This window comes from Pithys albifrons, chromosome 24, assembly GCF_047495875.1.
Source record: "Pithys albifrons albifrons isolate INPA30051 chromosome 24, PitAlb_v1, whole genome shotgun sequence".
In the NCBI taxonomy this organism is placed as follows: Eukaryota; Metazoa; Chordata; class Aves; order Passeriformes; family Thamnophilidae; genus Pithys; species Pithys albifrons.
In genome coordinates, this window is record NC_092481.1 from 6438998 (window position 1) to 6456225 (window position 17228).

At 63.5% G+C, this 17228-nt stretch overlaps 1 protein-coding gene across 7 annotated transcripts in view; it reads right to left on the reverse strand.

Annotated features, from left to right (window-relative positions):
- Window positions 1-669: 669 nt before the first annotated feature.
- ADGRB2 (adhesion G protein-coupled receptor B2) overlaps window positions 670-17228 on the reverse strand; it is a 28958-nt gene continuing 12399 nt past the window's right edge. Inside the window, exons 4-32 of one of the 7 annotated variants that reach the window (XM_071576825.1) lie at window positions 16451-16615; window positions 15154-15318; window positions 13848-14012; window positions 12967-13131; window positions 12789-12890; window positions 12278-12384; window positions 11334-11528; window positions 11176-11244; window positions 10952-11060; window positions 10733-10879; window positions 9560-9635; window positions 9387-9489; window positions 8998-9041; window positions 7344-7470; window positions 6692-6795; window positions 6310-6412; window positions 5902-6052; window positions 5580-5649; window positions 5402-5468; window positions 5198-5283; window positions 4539-4637; window positions 3564-3735; window positions 3399-3494; window positions 3185-3224; window positions 2399-3057; window positions 2064-2099; window positions 1645-1749; window positions 1449-1502; window positions 670-1330 (exon numbers count right to left, since the gene is read on the reverse strand). In XM_071576825.1, the coding sequence (XP_071432926.1) occupies window positions 1136-1330; window positions 1449-1502; window positions 1645-1749; window positions 2064-2099; window positions 2399-3057; window positions 3185-3224; window positions 3399-3494; window positions 3564-3735; window positions 4539-4637; window positions 5198-5283; window positions 5402-5468; window positions 5580-5649; window positions 5902-6052; window positions 6310-6412; window positions 6692-6795; window positions 7344-7470; window positions 8998-9041; window positions 9387-9489; window positions 9560-9635; window positions 10733-10879; window positions 10952-11060; window positions 11176-11244; window positions 11334-11528; window positions 12278-12384; window positions 12789-12890; window positions 12967-13131; window positions 13848-14012; window positions 15154-15318; window positions 16451-16615 (3776 nt within the window). In that variant the 3' untranslated portion in view covers window positions 670-1135. The remainder of the gene's footprint in view (window positions 1331-1448; window positions 1503-1644; window positions 1750-2063; window positions 2100-2398; window positions 3058-3184; window positions 3225-3398; window positions 3495-3563; window positions 3736-4538; window positions 4638-5197; window positions 5284-5401; window positions 5469-5579; window positions 5650-5901; window positions 6053-6309; window positions 6413-6691; window positions 6796-7343; window positions 7471-8997; window positions 9042-9386; window positions 9490-9559; window positions 9636-10732; window positions 10880-10951; window positions 11061-11175; window positions 11245-11333; window positions 11529-12277; window positions 12385-12788; window positions 12891-12966; window positions 13132-13847; window positions 14013-15153; window positions 15319-16450; window positions 16616-17228) is intronic. The other 6 variants (XM_071576822.1, XM_071576824.1, XM_071576818.1 and 3 more) reach the window with 6 other exon arrangements.

Genomic DNA, 17228 nt, shown 5'->3' on the forward strand with positions numbered 1-17228 from the left:
TCGTTTCTGCTGCGCTTAAGCTGCAGTTTTTCCTCTTTTGGAGGGATTTCTTTCCCAAAAAGTGAAGGGCGAAGCACCCGAGAGCTTCTGTCCACCCCCGCGGCTGCGCAGCCTCGGAGCTCCTTCTCCATCATTTCCGCCCCCCAAACTGCACATTTTTGGCACTGGGGGGACACAGCCTGGCTCACATGGAACTGCAGATGGAAAATGGCTCCAGAGCTCTCCGTCGTGTTCCCACTCCCCCAGTGTCCCCTGTCACTGCCCAGACCGGCAGGACTGGGGGCTGTCCCCACGTCCCCTGTGCTGGGACACACCACGAGCCTGTGCCTCTCTCCCGGGCTCTGTTCCCTCACCGCATATGGCATCTCCATGAGTAATAAAAGCTGCTAATTTCCAACAGATGCCCCAGGAAACCCTGACGCTGCCTCTTGCGGCTGTGTTTGGCTGGGAAGGAGAGGAGGGGAGCTGGAGCAGGCCCTGCATCCCTCAAGCAGAGGTGGGTGGGGGGATCCCAGAGCGTGGTGGCTCCCAAAAAACGGAGCAAGAGGATGTGGCTGCAATTATTGGCAAAGTCAGGAAGAACACCCCCGGGAGGGCACAGTGCCCCTGACCATGGCATCACCCTCCCCGGCCAGACCCCGACACGAAGCACGAGGCGGCGGCCGCGGCCCCACGGCACCACAGAGAGTGAACTTTTATTTCCAACAACGACAGCACCTGCCCCGTGGGGTGGGGCCGGTGGGGAGGGCTGGGAGGGGACGGCCGCGGGGCCCCGGGGAGGGAGGGCCCGGGGTGGGGGGCGGCCGCTCGCGTGCACACGGTGCACGGCGTGAAGAAACATCCCGGTAGAAAAGAACGAAGGTCTGAGGGCCTCGACGGCCGGTCCTGCGCCGGGGGGTGCAGGTGTGATCGTGGGGGAGCATGGCGGGGGGCGCGGAGCCCCTCCACACCCGCGGCCGGGGGTGGCAGGAGGAGGAACCGCGCGAGGACGGGCGGGAGGCGGCGGCGCTCCCGGGGGGGACACGGCTCCGGCCGGGCAGGGACCCCCCGGCCGCCGAGGAGGACGGAGCAAATCCAGCGTTCTCGGCACATCCAGCCCCGCGCGGGCCGGAGGCGGCGGCGATGGGCACAGGGCTCACACCTCCGTCTGGAAGTCGCCGTCGGCCGCGTCCAGGCCGGCGCAGTGGCTCTCCCAGTCCGCCCGGCACAGCTCCAGCCGGTCCCGCTGGGCGCTGGGCAGGGCGCCCAGTGTCATCGCCTTGAACGTGCTCCATGGCTTGGGCGGAGCGGCCGGTGCCTGCGGCCGCTGCTTCTCGGGGCTGGTCACATCCTGGGGGCGAGGGAGAGCGGTGGGAAGCGGCCAGGGACATTCACAGCCACCCGCTCCACCCTCTGGCCCTGTCCAGGATGGGGTGGGGTGACCCCCTGGAGGGGCTCAAGGCACTTACATTGGCTGTGCTCTTCTCCCCCCCGCCCGATGAGACGCTCCACCGCTTTTCTCGCTGTGGAAAAACCCAGAGAGCTCAGCTCCTGCATCATCCCTGGATGCTCTGTCTCCCCCATCCTCACTGGGATGCCCAAATCCATGCAGGGAGAGGTTGCAGAAGGGCAGACCAGGGCAGGAGGGCACCCCCAGGACCTCACCTTGGAGGAGCCGGCAGACGGAGCCCGGTACCTGTCCAGCGTGTGGAACTTCTGGTTGAGCTCGTGGTAGAGCTCAGAGTGGCGCTTCCGTGTGTGCATCACCTTCTGCGGGGGGAGAGCAGAGCCTGCGGCCATCGGCACGGCCCTGCACCCCTTGGCACAGCCCACACCCCTGCTCCTCTCCTGCCACCCAACCCTGCCTTCCTGGGGCATCCTGGATGAGCAGCAGAGCCCACTCCACGTTCATCACTGGTGTTTTAATCAAGAGCCAACACTCATTATTGTGTGGTATAAAACCCCTCCAAGCTTGGGTGCTGCCAGTGGGGCCAAAGGAACAGGGACAAGGTGGTCCAGTCCCCCTGATGGCATCTGACCCCACAGTGGGCACCAGTGACACCTGTAGCCGTGGTGGGACTTACCTCAAAGTCCAGGTCAGAGTACCGCAACCTCTTCCTCTGACAGGGGACAGGCAGGAGCAGGGGGAGGAGAAGGAGGAGAAAAGGGAAAGGTCTTTTAAGGACCAGGATGAGGGGGAGCAATGTCAGGGGCTCATGCCAGCCCCAAACCATGCCCAGCTGGGGAGACGTCGCTCTCAGCTGAGGGGGACATGGAGCTCATCCACCACACAACCCCAAGCCGAGGGTGGGATTCCAAGGAGTGGGCACAGGGGTAACTCATGCTGCCATTCACATGCACTTGCACACGTGTCCCTCCCCACACACGTGTCCACGGGCCATGCCAGCCCCCTGCTCACCTCCAGGGACCCCACTTTCATGGCAGAGCCGGGGACGGTGCGGGGCATGGTGCGGCTGCGCTCCGACAGCTCCGAGGCCAGGATCTGCCGCACCGTGGGATGCTGCTTGAACTGGAGGCCGTAGGGAGCCTTCACCGTCCCGTAGGGCTGGTTCAAGTTCACATTGACGTGGTCCACGGCCACGAAGCCGGGGTAGGTGTCACCTTCAGCCGCCGGGCGCCCTGTCCCGCTGGGCACCCCCTCGTCGGCGCCGGGACCGAGGGTCCCCTCGTCCCGCGGGAAGGGCTTGAGGCTGCTGGTGCGGCGGGGCAGCATCATGTAGTCGCTCTCCCGGGGGGGCTCGGGGGCCCGGATCCAGCCGTACTCCAGGGGCCGCAGGCTGCTCTCCGTGCACAGGTACACGGGACCCGGCGCCTCCAGGCTGAGCTGCTGTGCCGGCGCATCGCCGAGCTCACCCAAACCCGCCACCACGTTGGGCGTCATCTTGGGGACCTGGACCAGGATGCTGGTAGGAGGGATGTTCCCTGGCAGGCTGGAGAAGCCCAGGCCACCCTCTGAGGTGGTGTTGAGCTTGGGGTCTTCGTCCCCATCCAGGGAGATGCGGGACAAGGTGCCCGTGATGGTGGCAGGGTTGCAGGTGTTCACCTCCTTGAACAGCACTGTGGGAATGGAGAGAGTCAGTGCCAGCTCCAGGAGCCCCAGAGGGTGAGGAAGCACATGCAGCCTGTCCCAGGTGTGACCCAGTGACATCCCTGTCCCCAGCACAGGGCACAGGGGACACCTCACCTGTCTGGCACGCCAGGTCAACGTCCTTTTCAAAGTCTGTCTATAAAAATACAGAAAGAGGGGAAAGAGCGAGAGAGAGAGGAGAGAAAGAGAGGGAGAGAGAAGGGGAAATGAAGCATCTTGGCCAGCACAGGGTGCAGTGGGGTCTCAAGGAGTCCCTGCCCCAGCAGGGTGACAGCCCTGCCGGTGCTGGTGCCGGCTCAGCCGCACTCACCAGGATCTGCACCTGCCCATTTTTGCAGGAGTCGGGCGAGTTTTCATTCTCCTCGCTCCTGCACCCCCCCATCTGACACTTCACCACGTCCTGGACCTGCGGGGACAGAGCCGGTCACGGCCCCGTGGCCAGGGGGTCCCCCGGCACCCCTGGGGGCCGCCCCACCTCTCGGCGCAGGAACCCGTGCACGGTGATGATGACGAAGCCCTGGACGGAGTTGAAGACTGCGAAGAGGACCTGGAAGAGGATGGAGCGCCGGTCGGTCATGGCGAGCACGGCCGACATCCAGGTCAGCGCCAGCAGAGGCAGGACCACGCAGGAGCTCCACAGCGATGCCCTGGGGCAGGGAGAGAGGGGCCGGGGTGAGCCCCCTGGGCTGGGCTGCCCTGTGACAGCCCCCCAGGCATTGCCCCCCTGCCCCACAGCAGCCCCCCAAGCTTTGCCCCGTGCCCCACAAGCATGGCCGGGGCTGACCCAGCTGTCCCCTGTTTCTCAGTGTCCCCAGCCCAGTGCTGGCTGGGTGCCCAGGGCACTGAGGAGTGAGGGGTCTGTGGTCTCCAGCCCCCCACGCTGAGCCATTAGCATCACCATTTGTGTCCCTATCCCTACACAGGCAGCGCAGCCACAGCGAGGGTGCTGAGGGCACACACGGGGCACCATCACCCTCCCACAGCCACCAGAACAGCAGAAAAGGGATTTCTTTCTTTTTCAGCAGTGAATTTTGGGGCTGCTTCTATTGTGACTAAACCCCCTGGGAGTGGGGACTGCAGCCAGCCAGGGTGGCAGCAGGCACAGCCCAGCCCACCAGCACATCCCACCCAGCCCCCTTGGGGGCTCCTGTGCCACGATGAGGGTCCTGAGGACACTCCTGAGCCCATGCCCCACAGCACAGTGCCCCTCACGCCCTTCCCACTCCCAGGGAAGAGCACCCCCATGCCCCAACCCTGGCAATGACGTGACCTGCAGAAGCCATGCCATGCAGACGTGATGGGACACACACCCCACGCCGGAGCCGCCCCGAGCACACAGCCTCACCCTTAACCCATGGGAGACCCCCAACCCGATGCCCAGAGCCCACCCCCACAGTGCCCAGGCTGTGCTCGGGGCGGGGGGCCCGGCGGGCGCGCGGTGGGCACTAACATGGCACTGCTGGCGGTGGCGGAGGTCATGGCCGCGCTGGACACCACGCCGCACTTGGTGCATTTCAGCAGCAGGCTCCCACACGGGGGGGGCTTGGAGCTGTGCCCACCACCCCCCCGGCGCCCCCGCGGCCAGGACCGGGCCACGCGGGGGGGATGCAGGCGGGGGTGGCACGGGGAGCAAGGCAGGATGGCGGGGATGGCAGCATGGGGGTGGACAGATGGATGGATGGATGGATGGATGGATGGATGGATGGATGGATGGATGGATGGATGGATGGACGGACAGACACAGGCAAAAAGCAAATGGGAGAAGGAAAAGAGAAAGAGAGAGAGAGCAAGAGAGAGAGAGAGAGAGAGCGCCGGGTTAGTCGAGGGCAGCAGCAGTTGTTAATGATGAGGGGGTGGCCAAGCAGCAGGGGATGGGGCGGGCAGGAAAGAGTGGGGGTGGTTGCCCCCCAACTGCCCCTCCAGCAGCCCCTAACAAGGGGCTGTGGTCACCCCGGACTTGGCCCCCACCACCCACTGATGTGATGAGTCTGCCCCGTCCTCAGCCTGATGCCAGAGGACCCCCATGCCATGCCCCTGGCATGGCAGGGCAGGGTGCAGGGTGAGGGGCACAGCCCCCAGGGACACCCGTGCAGGGCTCAGGGCACTTACCCAGCTCGCTGCTTTTTGGACTTATCTGAAATGCCATCGCGGGACATGAGCTTGTTGAACACGATGATACCAACCAGCATGTTCACCTTGGGTGAGAGTGGTGTGGGGTCAGGGCTGGCACGGAGCCCTCCCCAAGCAGCAGGGGCTGCCACACACCCACCCAGGTGGCCTTTGGGGGGGGTCCAAGGCTCGGGGGCAGCTCACCAGCACGATGACAGCGGCAGGTCCCACGAAGGCGTAGAGCAAACCGCCCTCCAGGGAGAGCCAGCAGCTGCAGGGGACCGTGGCGTGTCAGGGGACAGCCCTGTCCCCGTGCCCTGCTCCCAGCACCGAGCCAGCCCAGAGCGTGTGCCCAGCCCCGGGTCCCCCTGTCCCCACGTACTAGGTCGCTGTCCCGTAGCCTTTGGTCCGTGTGAAGCCAACAGAGACCGCGACCACGAGGGCTGGCAACCCTGGAAAGGGCACACGAGGCTGGAGCTGCAGGGAGGTGGCATTGCTGTCCCCCCAGCATCACCCCTGTGCCAGCCCCCAAGCATGGGGACAGCAATGGGGCCCTTCTGGCACTCCCTGTGGGCTGAGGTGCCTCACCAAGACAGCTTGGCCTGTTTTCCTCCACTGTGCCTCAGTTTCCCCCTCTGATCACCCTGGGGGATGCCAGGGAGGGGGCACATGGTGCCTCTCACCACCCCATCCCAGGCTCTTACCCCATCCCAAGCACAGGAAGCGCTTCCTGACCAGGCGTGTCCGGATCCGGCCGATCACCGCCAGGTAGGACTGCCAGGCCTCCGTCAGCACCCAGCAGAAGGATGAGAGGAAGAAGAAGTGGAGGAAGGCAGCTGTCATGGTGCACACACCCTGTGGGGACATGGGGACATCAGGGGGACGTCAGGGGGACATGGCCACGTGCCTGGCATCGTGGCAGTTAAACTCCCATGCCCGACGAGGTTTGTGACAAAGCCACCAGCGCAGAGGATTTAATCCTGTGATCAAGTTAATCCAAATCCAATCTGCTGCTGGGAGCCAGCAGGGCTGAGACAACTGGCCTCGGACCCCACCGCAGCCCCCATGCCCATCTGGGGACCTCCCAAGGGTGGCAGGGTGGTGACACCCACCTTGCTGAGCATCTGAGACTGGCCCACAAGGATGAGGATGTTGGAAGCCAGGATGGAGACACAGAAGTTGAGCAGGATGATGGAACGCTCCGACTTGATGAACCTGCAGCAAGAGCAGCGTGGGACAGGAGTGCCAGCCTGTCCCCTGTCCCTGTCCCTTATCCCCCCATGCTGCCAGTGGGTGGGCACTATCTTTGGGGCAGGGACAGTACCAGGCAGCCCAGGCACCTTCTCCCACCTGGGTTATTCCTGTCCCACCACGCTTCATTCAATCCCATCAAAGCTGAGCCTTTACTGGTGCCATGCCCTCCCTGTGCTGCCCCCTCCCCACATAGCCTCGAGCCCCAGGTGCCCCTCAGGTCCCCAGGTGCCCCCGGGTCACCTCCAGAAGGCAGCGTAGATCACCAGCAGGGTCAGCAAGGCCATGCAGGACACGGCGCAGCCGATCATCAGTGGCACCGACGGGGTGCCCGAGGGGTCCATAGCCTGGTGGGGAACCAGGGGGGAGTGGCAGAGCTCAGCCCCTCATCCCCCAGGCTACTACTTCACCCCTGCTGGGCCCTCCACACCCCTCAGCTGGGGACCCCCGGGTGTCACAGGGGGTCAGTGACAGTGGTGGCACAGCCAAGGCGCCTTCCTGGGGACTTGTGCCCATCTCCATGCCGACGGGGCACATGGGCAGAATAGCAATGGGATGTGGGGATGCCAGGGGCCAGGGCTGCCCCCTCCCCTCCTGGCTCACAGCAATGCCCCATATCGAGCTCTATCAACCACAGCAGCCCCCTGCCCACACAAACCCACCCTCGGGGTGCTGGGAGGTCCTGGAGTGTGGAGAACCCTCCCCCTGGGTGGTGGGAGACACCCCCCACCCTGCAGCACCCACCCCATCCTAGCAGGGTACAGACAATGGTCCCTGCCCATCCCCACCCTCCCTCAGCACCCCACCTCAGTCAGGCACCCCAGCCCGGGGATCACCCCCCATCCACATCTCGTGTCCCCAGCAGGTTCATCCCTGTCCCCATCGTGTCGCCTACCAGGTCTCTGGGCAGCTGGGCGAGGATGGCAAAGGTGGCGAGCTGGCGGCACCGGCATTTGGTGTGTGCCGGGAGGGTCTCCAGGGTTTGGCAGCTCTCCGTGTCCCAGTTTCCCAAGCCAGCATCCCTGATTAATGGCAGAGAGCGAGGGAGAGCAGTTTGAAATAATCAAACACACGCAGCCCCTCACGCCTCTCCCGAGTTAACCCCTTGCTGGCCCCTTCCTGGGGAGAGGCAGATGGGGGGCACTGCCAGGTGACCCCCTCAAGCCCGTGGAGGGGGGCAAAGCCATCTCTGCTCGGCTGCCCCTGCCTGCCCTGGGCTGATCCTCCTGGGGGTGGTGCAACACAAAGGCTTCGGTTTTAATCATTCCACGCAGGTCTGGTGGGGGGGGGGGGGGGGGGGGGTGAGGAATACAGAGCTGGGGCCAGGCCTGGGAGGAGGGGTGGTGGGGATGGAAAGGGCAGCAGGCAGGGATGGTCCCAGGAGCCCCCCTGGCACCTGTGTCCTCTCCCAGGTGGGCTCCCCTTCCTCCAGGAGCACCTCTCCATTGTGGGGACGTTTCCCTCCATGGGGACCCCTTCCATCGTGGGGACCATCCCGCCTTGGGGACCTTCTGGCCATGAGGACCCCTCTCGCCATGGTGATCCTTCCTGCCATTGGGACCCCTCCTGTCACAGGGACCCCTCCCACCACGGGAAGCCCCCCCATGAGGGACCAGGGAGGGGGTGCCCTGCGGTGACACTGCCTATGCACAGGCAGAGCAGCCACAGCTCCCAGCAAAGCAGAAAAACCAGGAACTGGGTTTGTAGGACATCTAGGAACTATCCCTGGGGCCAGGCTTACACCTGCCACACTCATCATAACCACCACCGCCCCATCAGCATGGGGGTACTGGAACCAGTGACCCCAAAATGCAGAGCACCTGCGGGTACCTGGGCAGGGGGGCTGGCACTGCTGCCCCCCCACCCCGCAGCTCTGCCCCCTCCCCTGCCATGGCCTACTTTCCCTCGCTCCTGCCAGTGCTAACAAATCACATCTGGCAGGCTGGCACGGGCATTCCTGCAGCTCCGGGGCCACATTGATCCCGTGGGAGCTCAACTCATCCATGTCAGTGGTGCTTGGATGTGGGAAGGGACCACTCCTGCTTCCCATCCCTATTCCCCATCCCTGCTTCACCATCCCTGCTCCCCCCTCCCTGCTCCCATCCCTATTCCCCATCCCTGCACTTCCCCATCCCTACTCCCCATCCTTGCTGCCTGTCCTTGCTCCCATCCTTGTTCCCCAACCCTCCTCCCATCCCTATTCCCCATCCCTACTCCCCATCCTTGCTGCCTGTCCTTGCTCCCATCCTTGTTCCCCAACCCTCCTCCCATCCCTATTCCCCATCCCTGCTCCCCATCCTTGCTGCCTGTCCTTGCTCCCATCCTTGTTCCCCAACCCTGCTCCCATCCCTATTCCCCAGCCCTGCACTCCCCCATCCTTGCTCCCATCCCTATTCCCCAGCCCTGCTCCCCCAACCTTGCTGCCTGTCCTTTCTCCCATCCCTGCTCCCCATCCCTGCTCTCCATCACTCCCACCAGGCCTCCAGCACTGCCAGCCCAGCCCCATCACCGAGCCAGGGTGTGTCCCTGACCCCCTGTCCCTCACTCACGTCCTCGAGTAGTCCCAGGTGACACACTGAGGGTGGGATGTTCCCTGTGGACAGAGGGACAGGTTAGTGCTTCACCCCCAGCCCTGCTCCTGCCTGGCTCTCAGTTCCAGGTAGGACCCACATGGGACCAAGAGGTGACACAGTGATGGGACATGAGGGTGACTCTCACACTGATGTTGTGGGACGGGAAGGGGACACTCATGTTGGTGACTCAGGAGGGCTGATGATGAGGAAGGGTAACACTCACATCGTTGATGATGTGGGAGGAGGAGACTCAGGATGATGATGTGGGACAGGGACACTCACATGGATGACGTGAAGGGAGACATTTACATTGATGGTGAGGGACAGGAACACTCAGGTTGATGACAAGGGAGGGGGACACTCACATTGATGATGTGGGAGAGCTCCACCAGGACGAGGGGCTCCATGGGCCTGGTCGGCGGGCGCACTGTCACCGTCAGCACCTTGGAGGTGACGGCCAGAGGGGCCCTGCAGGGGGGGGACATGGGCTGTGACAGTTTGGGGGACAGTGGGGGACACAGCGGGCAGCCCCACTCACCTGGGTGGGGGCAGGATGAGCCCCAGCGTGCGGTACAGCACTGCCCCGATCACAAACTGCGACGACTCGTCTGCTTCTGCAGAGAGAGGCACACGCGTGTGCTCAGCACCACACACATGTGAGGTCACACACATGTGCCCCACACGCGTGAAGGACACACCGGGGACACACTCCCACAACACACACAGGGCACACACGGACACAACGCCCGCACACTCACACAGGTGCGCTCCCAGGTGTGCTCGTTCTCCCAGATGTGCTCCCAGATGTGCTCTCACACATGTGTGAATGTGTGCTGTGCCACATGTGCGTGATCCATGTGCACTCACACATGTACACAGCACCAGACGTGCACTCACATGTACATGCTCACACATGTACATTAATGCACACTCTCAGATGTGCACTCTCATGAGCAGGCTCACACATGTGTACACATGTGCACTCACACATGTGCACTCCCATGCACATGTTCACACATGTGTACACGTGTGCACTCACACATGTGCACTCCCATGCACATGTTCACACATGTGTACACGTGTGCACTCACACATGTGCACTCCCATGTACATGCTCACACGTGTGTACACGTGTGCACTCACACATGTGCACTCCCATGTACATGCTCACACATGTGTACACGTGTGCACTCACACATGTGCACTCCCATGTACATACTCACACGTGTGTACACATGTGCACTCACACATGTGCACTCCCATGTACATGCTCACACGTGTGTACACGTGTGCACTCACACATGTGCACTCCCATGCACATGCTCACACATGTGCACTCCCATGTACATGCTTACATATGCACACTCCCAGATGTGCAAGCTCATACATGTGCACAACACCAGATGAGCACTCCCATGTGCAGGCTCACATGTGTACACATATGGACACTCCCAGATGTGCAGGCTCATACATGTAGACACCTGCACACTCCCAGATGTGCCCTCACACACACACACACTTCACACCCACTCCCAGATGTGCACTCGTGCATGTGCAGTCTCACACACATGTCCTGTCCCAGATGTGCACACTCATAATACGGGCACAGCAGCACATGTGGCGTGTTCACACCTGTGCCCACTCCCACCCCTCCTCAGGCTCACACCCCTGCACCCCCTGCACACACGTGCACACACGTGTGCCTGCTCACCAGCAGAGGCGAGGCTCAGCACCTCCCTGGGGATGAAGAGCTTGTCCTCGGAGCTGCGGGCCCAATCCTTCATGCCCCGCCGGCCCTTCATGGGGAAGTTGATGTCGCTGGACACGGCAGAGACAGGCTCCCGCTGGATGCTGGTCACTGGTGGGGCACAGCGGGGTCACTGCCAGCTCCCCACGCCCCCCGGGATCCCCCACCCACCCCATCACTCACCCAGGTTGTCAGTGACAATGAGGGAGCTCTGGAAGGCATTCAGTGCCTCTCCAACCAGGTGGATGAAGTCCTCCACCACCTTCATCAGGTGCACAGAGCCAGGAGAGACCTGCAGGACATGGAACAGCTCTGGAGCCACCAGGATGTATCTGTGGTAGGGACATCCCCACGGTGGAGACATCCCAGCTGTGCCCACCCTCTGCCCATCCCCTGGTGCCCCTCACCTGCTGGGCATCCTCCCACTTGTCCCGGTTCTCCGCAGCCACCATGTAGCTCACCACCTGGAAGAAGCGCTGCGGGGATGGGGCTCAGCAGGGGCGGGGTCCGGGGACCGACCGCCGCCACCTCCCCGGGGCGTCCCTTGCTGTCCCCCCGCCGCTACCTGCACGTCCTCGGAGGACGGGATGTAGGTGGCCCTCTTGAAGGTGTCGGTGACGTTGCGCAGGATCTCCACGGAGAAGAGCAGGTCGCCACTGTAGTAGGTCTTGCGGGCCATGAGCTCCAGCAAGCTCCGCACCACCTGCGACATCCCCTCCCCTGCCAGCAGCCGATGCCCCTTCGCCAGGTGCTCCCGCAGCTTGTGCAGGGAGGGGACAACGGTGTCACTCAGCCCCCAGCGCCCCCAGCAGCGCTGTGTGTGCCCGGGTACCTCGTCATGCCCAAAGCCCACAGTGGTGACTGCAGTGACTGGGGACATGGGGGTCTGGGGGCTTCCATGGGGGCTTTGGGGGTTCCACGGGGGTCTGGGAGGGTTCCACAGAGGTCGGGGGGGTTTCACGGGGTTCTGGGACTATTATGGACATCTAGGCGTTGTCCTTCCCATCCCAAAAGCCGTTTCCCAAGGACACAGGAGTGCAACTTGGATGATGGACCCCCTTCAGCTCTGGATTGGAGGTTTATTCCAAGCCCAGGGGGGTCTGGGAGTGTTCACAGGGGTGTGAGGGCATCCACAGAGGTCTGGGGGCATCCTTCCCATCCAAAGAGCTGTTTTCTAAGGACATGGGAACACAGCTTGGACCAGAGTTCCCTCCCCAGCTCCAGGAGAGGGTTCCTATTCCCAGGCCATGGTGGTCTGGGGGATTCCATGGAGGCCTGGGGGTCCCTTCCCATCCCAAGAGCCATTTCCCAAGGGACACAGGAGTGTGACTCGTCCCAGGTCTAGGACAGGATCCCCTTTCCCAGCTCCCCCAGAGGAAGCCCTGCCTCAGTTTCCCCACGAGGTGCCCAGCTGGCAGAGCGAGGCACCTGCTGGGATCCCAGGGATGGGGCAGACCCCCAGGGAGAGGGAGGGGAGGGCAGGGGGGCCGCGCCAGAGCGGGCACCTACTGAGAGATGCAAATATCGGTACTCGTGGGAGATGCAGCGGGCAAAGCTGGGCACACCCCAGTAGGCCACCCCGAGAGGGCTCAGCAGGCACCGGCGGCTGGCAGTCCCTGTTCCGGAGATTTGGGGTTGGGACTGGCACAGGAACCACATTCCTGGCACCCCAATGCCACCTGCCACACCCTGTCCTGCTCCAGGGCCAGGAGGGTTTGGGGGTGCTCGACCCTGATGCCACCTACCACCTCTGGCATTTGGGGTTGCTCCTGCCTGATGCCACCTGCTGCCCCTGGGGTTTGGGGCTGCTTGACCCCAATGCCACCCACCACCCCCTTCCATGCTCTGGGTTTTGGGGATGCTCAACCCTGATGCCACCTGCCACCCCCTGCTCTTCTCCAGGTGGCTTGACCCCAATGCCACCCTCCACCCCTGGGGTTGGGGGTGCTCCACCCTGATGCCACCCACCTTCTCCAGCCCTGCACCAGGGTGGGGGTGTCTGGGGGCACACACTGCTCACCTGTGGCATTGGGGGGACATTTGTTGTAGATGATCTCCCCTGCAGCTGTTTTCTTCCAGGTCATCAGCATGCCATACTCATCCTTGCACATCTCGTGGTAGGCTGGGGGTTGGACAGAGGGGGTCAGGAGCAGCCCAGACATGGGGTGATGAGCACTGGGGTGTGGGGTACCCCATACCTGGGCACTTCTTCTCGTTGCAAGTCTTCACCTCCTCGCCGGTGCCCTCGCAGGGGTAGCCCTGCATGCCGGTGCCCTCGCACATGCGGAAGCGGCGCTGCCAGCCGGTGTCACAGGTCTTGGAGCAGAGGCTCCAGTGATTCCAGGGACCCCACTTGCTCTCTGCTGTGAGGAAGGGGACACTGTGGGACACCTGACTCTGCACAGCAAGTGGCACCGCCAGGACAGGGACAGGGACACCAATGCTGCCCCATGAACCATGGATTGAAACCCCGTGGGGCGTGAAATCCACGGATCAGTGATTAAGCCTCTGTCAGACAAGACTGGCATCCTGGTGCAGATGCCTGGCATTCCCTGCCAGCATCCACAGGCACCCATGGCGCAGCTACCACCTCCCTTTGTGTCTGCCACCGATGCCACCACTCCTTCCACAAGACAAGGAGGGGCTCCAAGGACAGGATGAGGACCTTGTGGTCCATCCTGTGGTCTGACTGCCCTGCTGCCTGGTGCTCCCACCCCCAGAGCCGTCCCCAGCCCCACCAGGTGCCCATGTGCACACGCGAGAGCTCACACGTGCTTACACGGCAGGACCCGCAGCCACCCAGGACCAACAGATGCCCCAACGTGACCAGGGCTGAGCACACGGTGAACTCCCAGCTGAGACGTGCCCGGTGGGAGCAACCAGCACCAGAGGGGTGGCTGCTGATCCCTGGCATCACTCTTTGGCTCCTGCTCCCCCGCAGCGGAGGGGGCTGGCGGCATCCTCGTGTCACTGGCGGTGACACGGCAGGGCCGGACGGCTGTGCCGCGTGCTGGGTGCCGTGCCGTGCCGTGCCACGCGTGGCCGTCCCCCCGCTCCCCCCCAGCGCGCGGGGCCTTACTGGGACAGGTGGGGTTGGAGCACTCCCGGGCGTCGGCGTGGGCCCCCCGGCACTCGGCCCAGCCGTGGGCCGAGACGCTGCACTTGCGCGTGCGCTGCTGCGTGCCGTTGGCGCAGGTGACGGAGCAGCGGCTCCAGGCGCCCCACTCCAGCCACTGCCCTTCCACTGCGGGGACAAGGAGGGCGGCGTCAGCTCCCACTGGCCTGTGGCCACTCGGCCACATGGCCCCGACTCGCTGGGATGGTCACCAGGATGGTCACCGGGATGGTCACTGGGATGGTCACCGGGATGCACACCGGGATGCTCCGTGCAACGGGTCCAACCTACGGATGTGCCGGCTCATCCCAAGCTGACCCCAACAGCCAGTGCTGCATCCTGCCCCCCATGGGGGTGCTGTCACTGGGGCTGAACCTCCACACCGGCCTCACTCACATCAGGGACCTGGCACTGCTCCAACCAAACCCAGCATCCCTGGCATTGGTCCTGCCAAAGCCGGCATCACTCCTGCCAAACCCAGCACTCCTGGCAAACCCAGCACTCCTGGCATCGCTCTTCACCAAACCCAGTACTCCGGACATTGCTTTCCACCAAACCCAGCACTCCTGGCATCACTCTCCACCAAACCCAGCACCCTTGACAAGACCATGAACACCAGCAGCATCTCCATGGGGCTAAAGCCATGTGCCATGTGTGGCAAGTCCCTGCCAGAGCTGTTGCAGAGGTGATGCCCCTTGTGCACACCCTAAGCTCACACACTTCCTCCTGCTCTGAACTACCTGCTAGCCACCTCATGATGCACGTGGGGTCCCCAAGGGGACACCAGCCCTGACATGGCATCCCTGACCACCACCACAGAAACCCCACAGCCACCAACACAGCTGGTCCTGGCACATGGGAGGAAGGGATGGTTGGTGCTGCCACTCACACATGGACAGATCCTGCAACCGACTCCATTTGCCACCTCCCAGTACCCAACAATGTTCCTGTGCCACCACAGTGCCAGTTGCAGCAGATAGGAATGGAAGGAGCCAGCTCCTCCATGACCCTCAGGCTGGACCCCTGCCCACACCAGGGGCTTGAGACCCTGGCACAGTTGATGGAGCCATCTCTCCACCCGGATTTCCAGCAGGGACAGGAGGGCGCATCCCATGTCACAGCATCCCTGTGCCCACAGGCACATGGTGGTGCCACCCATCCCTCACAGCGCCGAAGCGCCGTGCCAGGAGCACAGCTCTGGCACTCGGCCGGTGCCACCTCCTGGCATTCTCAGTGGGAAGAAGGAGCGTGGGGAGAGGGAGGTACTGACCCGGGCAGAGCACGATATTGCAGGGCTTGGCCTGCAGCTCGGGGCCCTCGCAGGCGTTCCCTCCGCGCCGCGAGGCCACACAGCGCCGCGTCCTGGTCCTGGCCCCTCGCCCGCAGGTCACCGAGCACAGGCTCCACGGGGACCACTCCTCCCACGTGCTGGCAACTGCAACACAGCACAGCGCCGCCGCTGCAGGGCTCACCCTCCTCCTCCTCCTCACAGTTCTGAGGGGTCCTGGCCGTGGCAGACCCCTCGTGCACTGCCCGAGGCTCTGTGGTAGAGCCGGGCATGGTCCCTGGCACCGCCTGCCCTGTCATCATCCCAAGTCCCTGAGCCAGCAGTGGTGCCACCACCACTCCCTGCCCTGCTCCAGCCTCCTGTTTGGTGTCCTGGCACCGGTGGCACACACAGTCCCGACCCACACACAGCCTGGCTCACCACACCCCATGCCAACACACCGAGCATGATCTGCCCCTCACACCTACAGGGGCTGAGCAACCTGGGAAAGGAGCAGGGATCAGCGAGGCACATGAGCATCCTAAAGGATGCTCTTCCATGACTTTTGATGTCCTTGGAGAGCCGGAAGAGTGCTGCACTCCCTGATACAGAGGGGAGCTGGGTACTGGGTGTGTTAGGGATGCAAATCCCTTGAAACACCCCAGATTTGGTCAGGGCAGTGCCCTGAGAATCCTCCAATTCCCAATATCCCACAAGAGACGCACAGACACCACCACGGACCAACGTGAGACCCTCAGCATCCTGCCTGTGACCTGCCTCAATGCCCTGAGCATCTCAGCCTCCTCTTACCCCACACAAGTGGGGACCCCCCAGCAGACCAGGCCAGGCCTCAAGACCCCTGGCACAGGTTCCAGCCTTTCCTTTCTCCCCAGCACGAAGCCTCAGGGACATCCAGGGGAAGCCCTGTGTTAGCCAGGAGGGAGGACAGAGAGGGGCCACCAGCCAACCTGCTCCCAAAGCAAGTCCCTGGCATCAGCACAGGTGACAGAACACAGGGTGCAGGGCACCCATTCCAGATGCCTCCACACAGAGTTTCTCACGAGCAGCCAGGAAGTCCAGAGGGATGCCAACAGAGCTCAGAACAGCCCAGCATGAGGAGGTCACCACCTGCTTCCACAACCACACCAAGACTCCCTTCTCATCCACCCCAGCACCTCCAAGAGCCCTGGAGATGCCCAAGCAACACATGTCCCCTCTGTCCCCACCCACCTGCCCGCTCCTGATGCAGAGGGACCCCCAGCAGCAGTGCAGCCCCCCAGCGCCCCTGTGCCCCCCGTACCTGGGCAGGTGGCCGTGTTGTTGCAGGTGCGTGTCTCACGGAGCAGCCCACTGCACAGCGTCCCGTACGGGGAGGACACGCAGGAGCGCGTGCGCACCTGGGAGCCCTGCCCGCACGTCAGCGAGCACACGCTCCACTGCGACCACTCCTCTGCCGCCGGGTCCCCTGTGGGAGACAGCGACCCTGAGAGCCTGGCGGGCACGGGGATGGTGCCACGGGGATGGGAAAGGGGCTGGGCAGCACTGGGGAGAGCAGGGATAAGGTGGTAGGGATGACACGCAGGTTGTCAGCGGGGTGAAGGAAACCACGGTGCCCTCTGGGCCCAGCTGCACCTGGAGAAGGGATTGAGGCACAGGATTGCACCTGGCATGAAGGAGAGGATCCACCCCAGGTGGTGCAGGCAGCATGGGCAGCACAGGCAGAGCGGGCACTGCAGGCAGCATGGACAGTGGGCAGTGTAGGCAGCAAGGACAGGGAAGGCAACATAGGTAGAACAGGCAGAACAGGCAACACGGGCAGAACAGGCAACACGGGCAGGGCAGGCAGCGTGGGCAGCACAGGCAGCGTGGGCAGGACAGGCAGCGTGGGCAGCACAGGCAGCGTGGGCAGGACAGGCAGCGTGGGCAGGACAGGCAGTGTGGGCAGGACAGGCAGTGTGGGCAGCACAGGCAGCGTGGGCAGCACAGGCAGCGTGGGCAGCACAGGCAGCCTGCCACGGCTCCCTCTCCCCACCCCATCACACACTGACATTTACAACAACCAGCTCTTATTAAGGTTG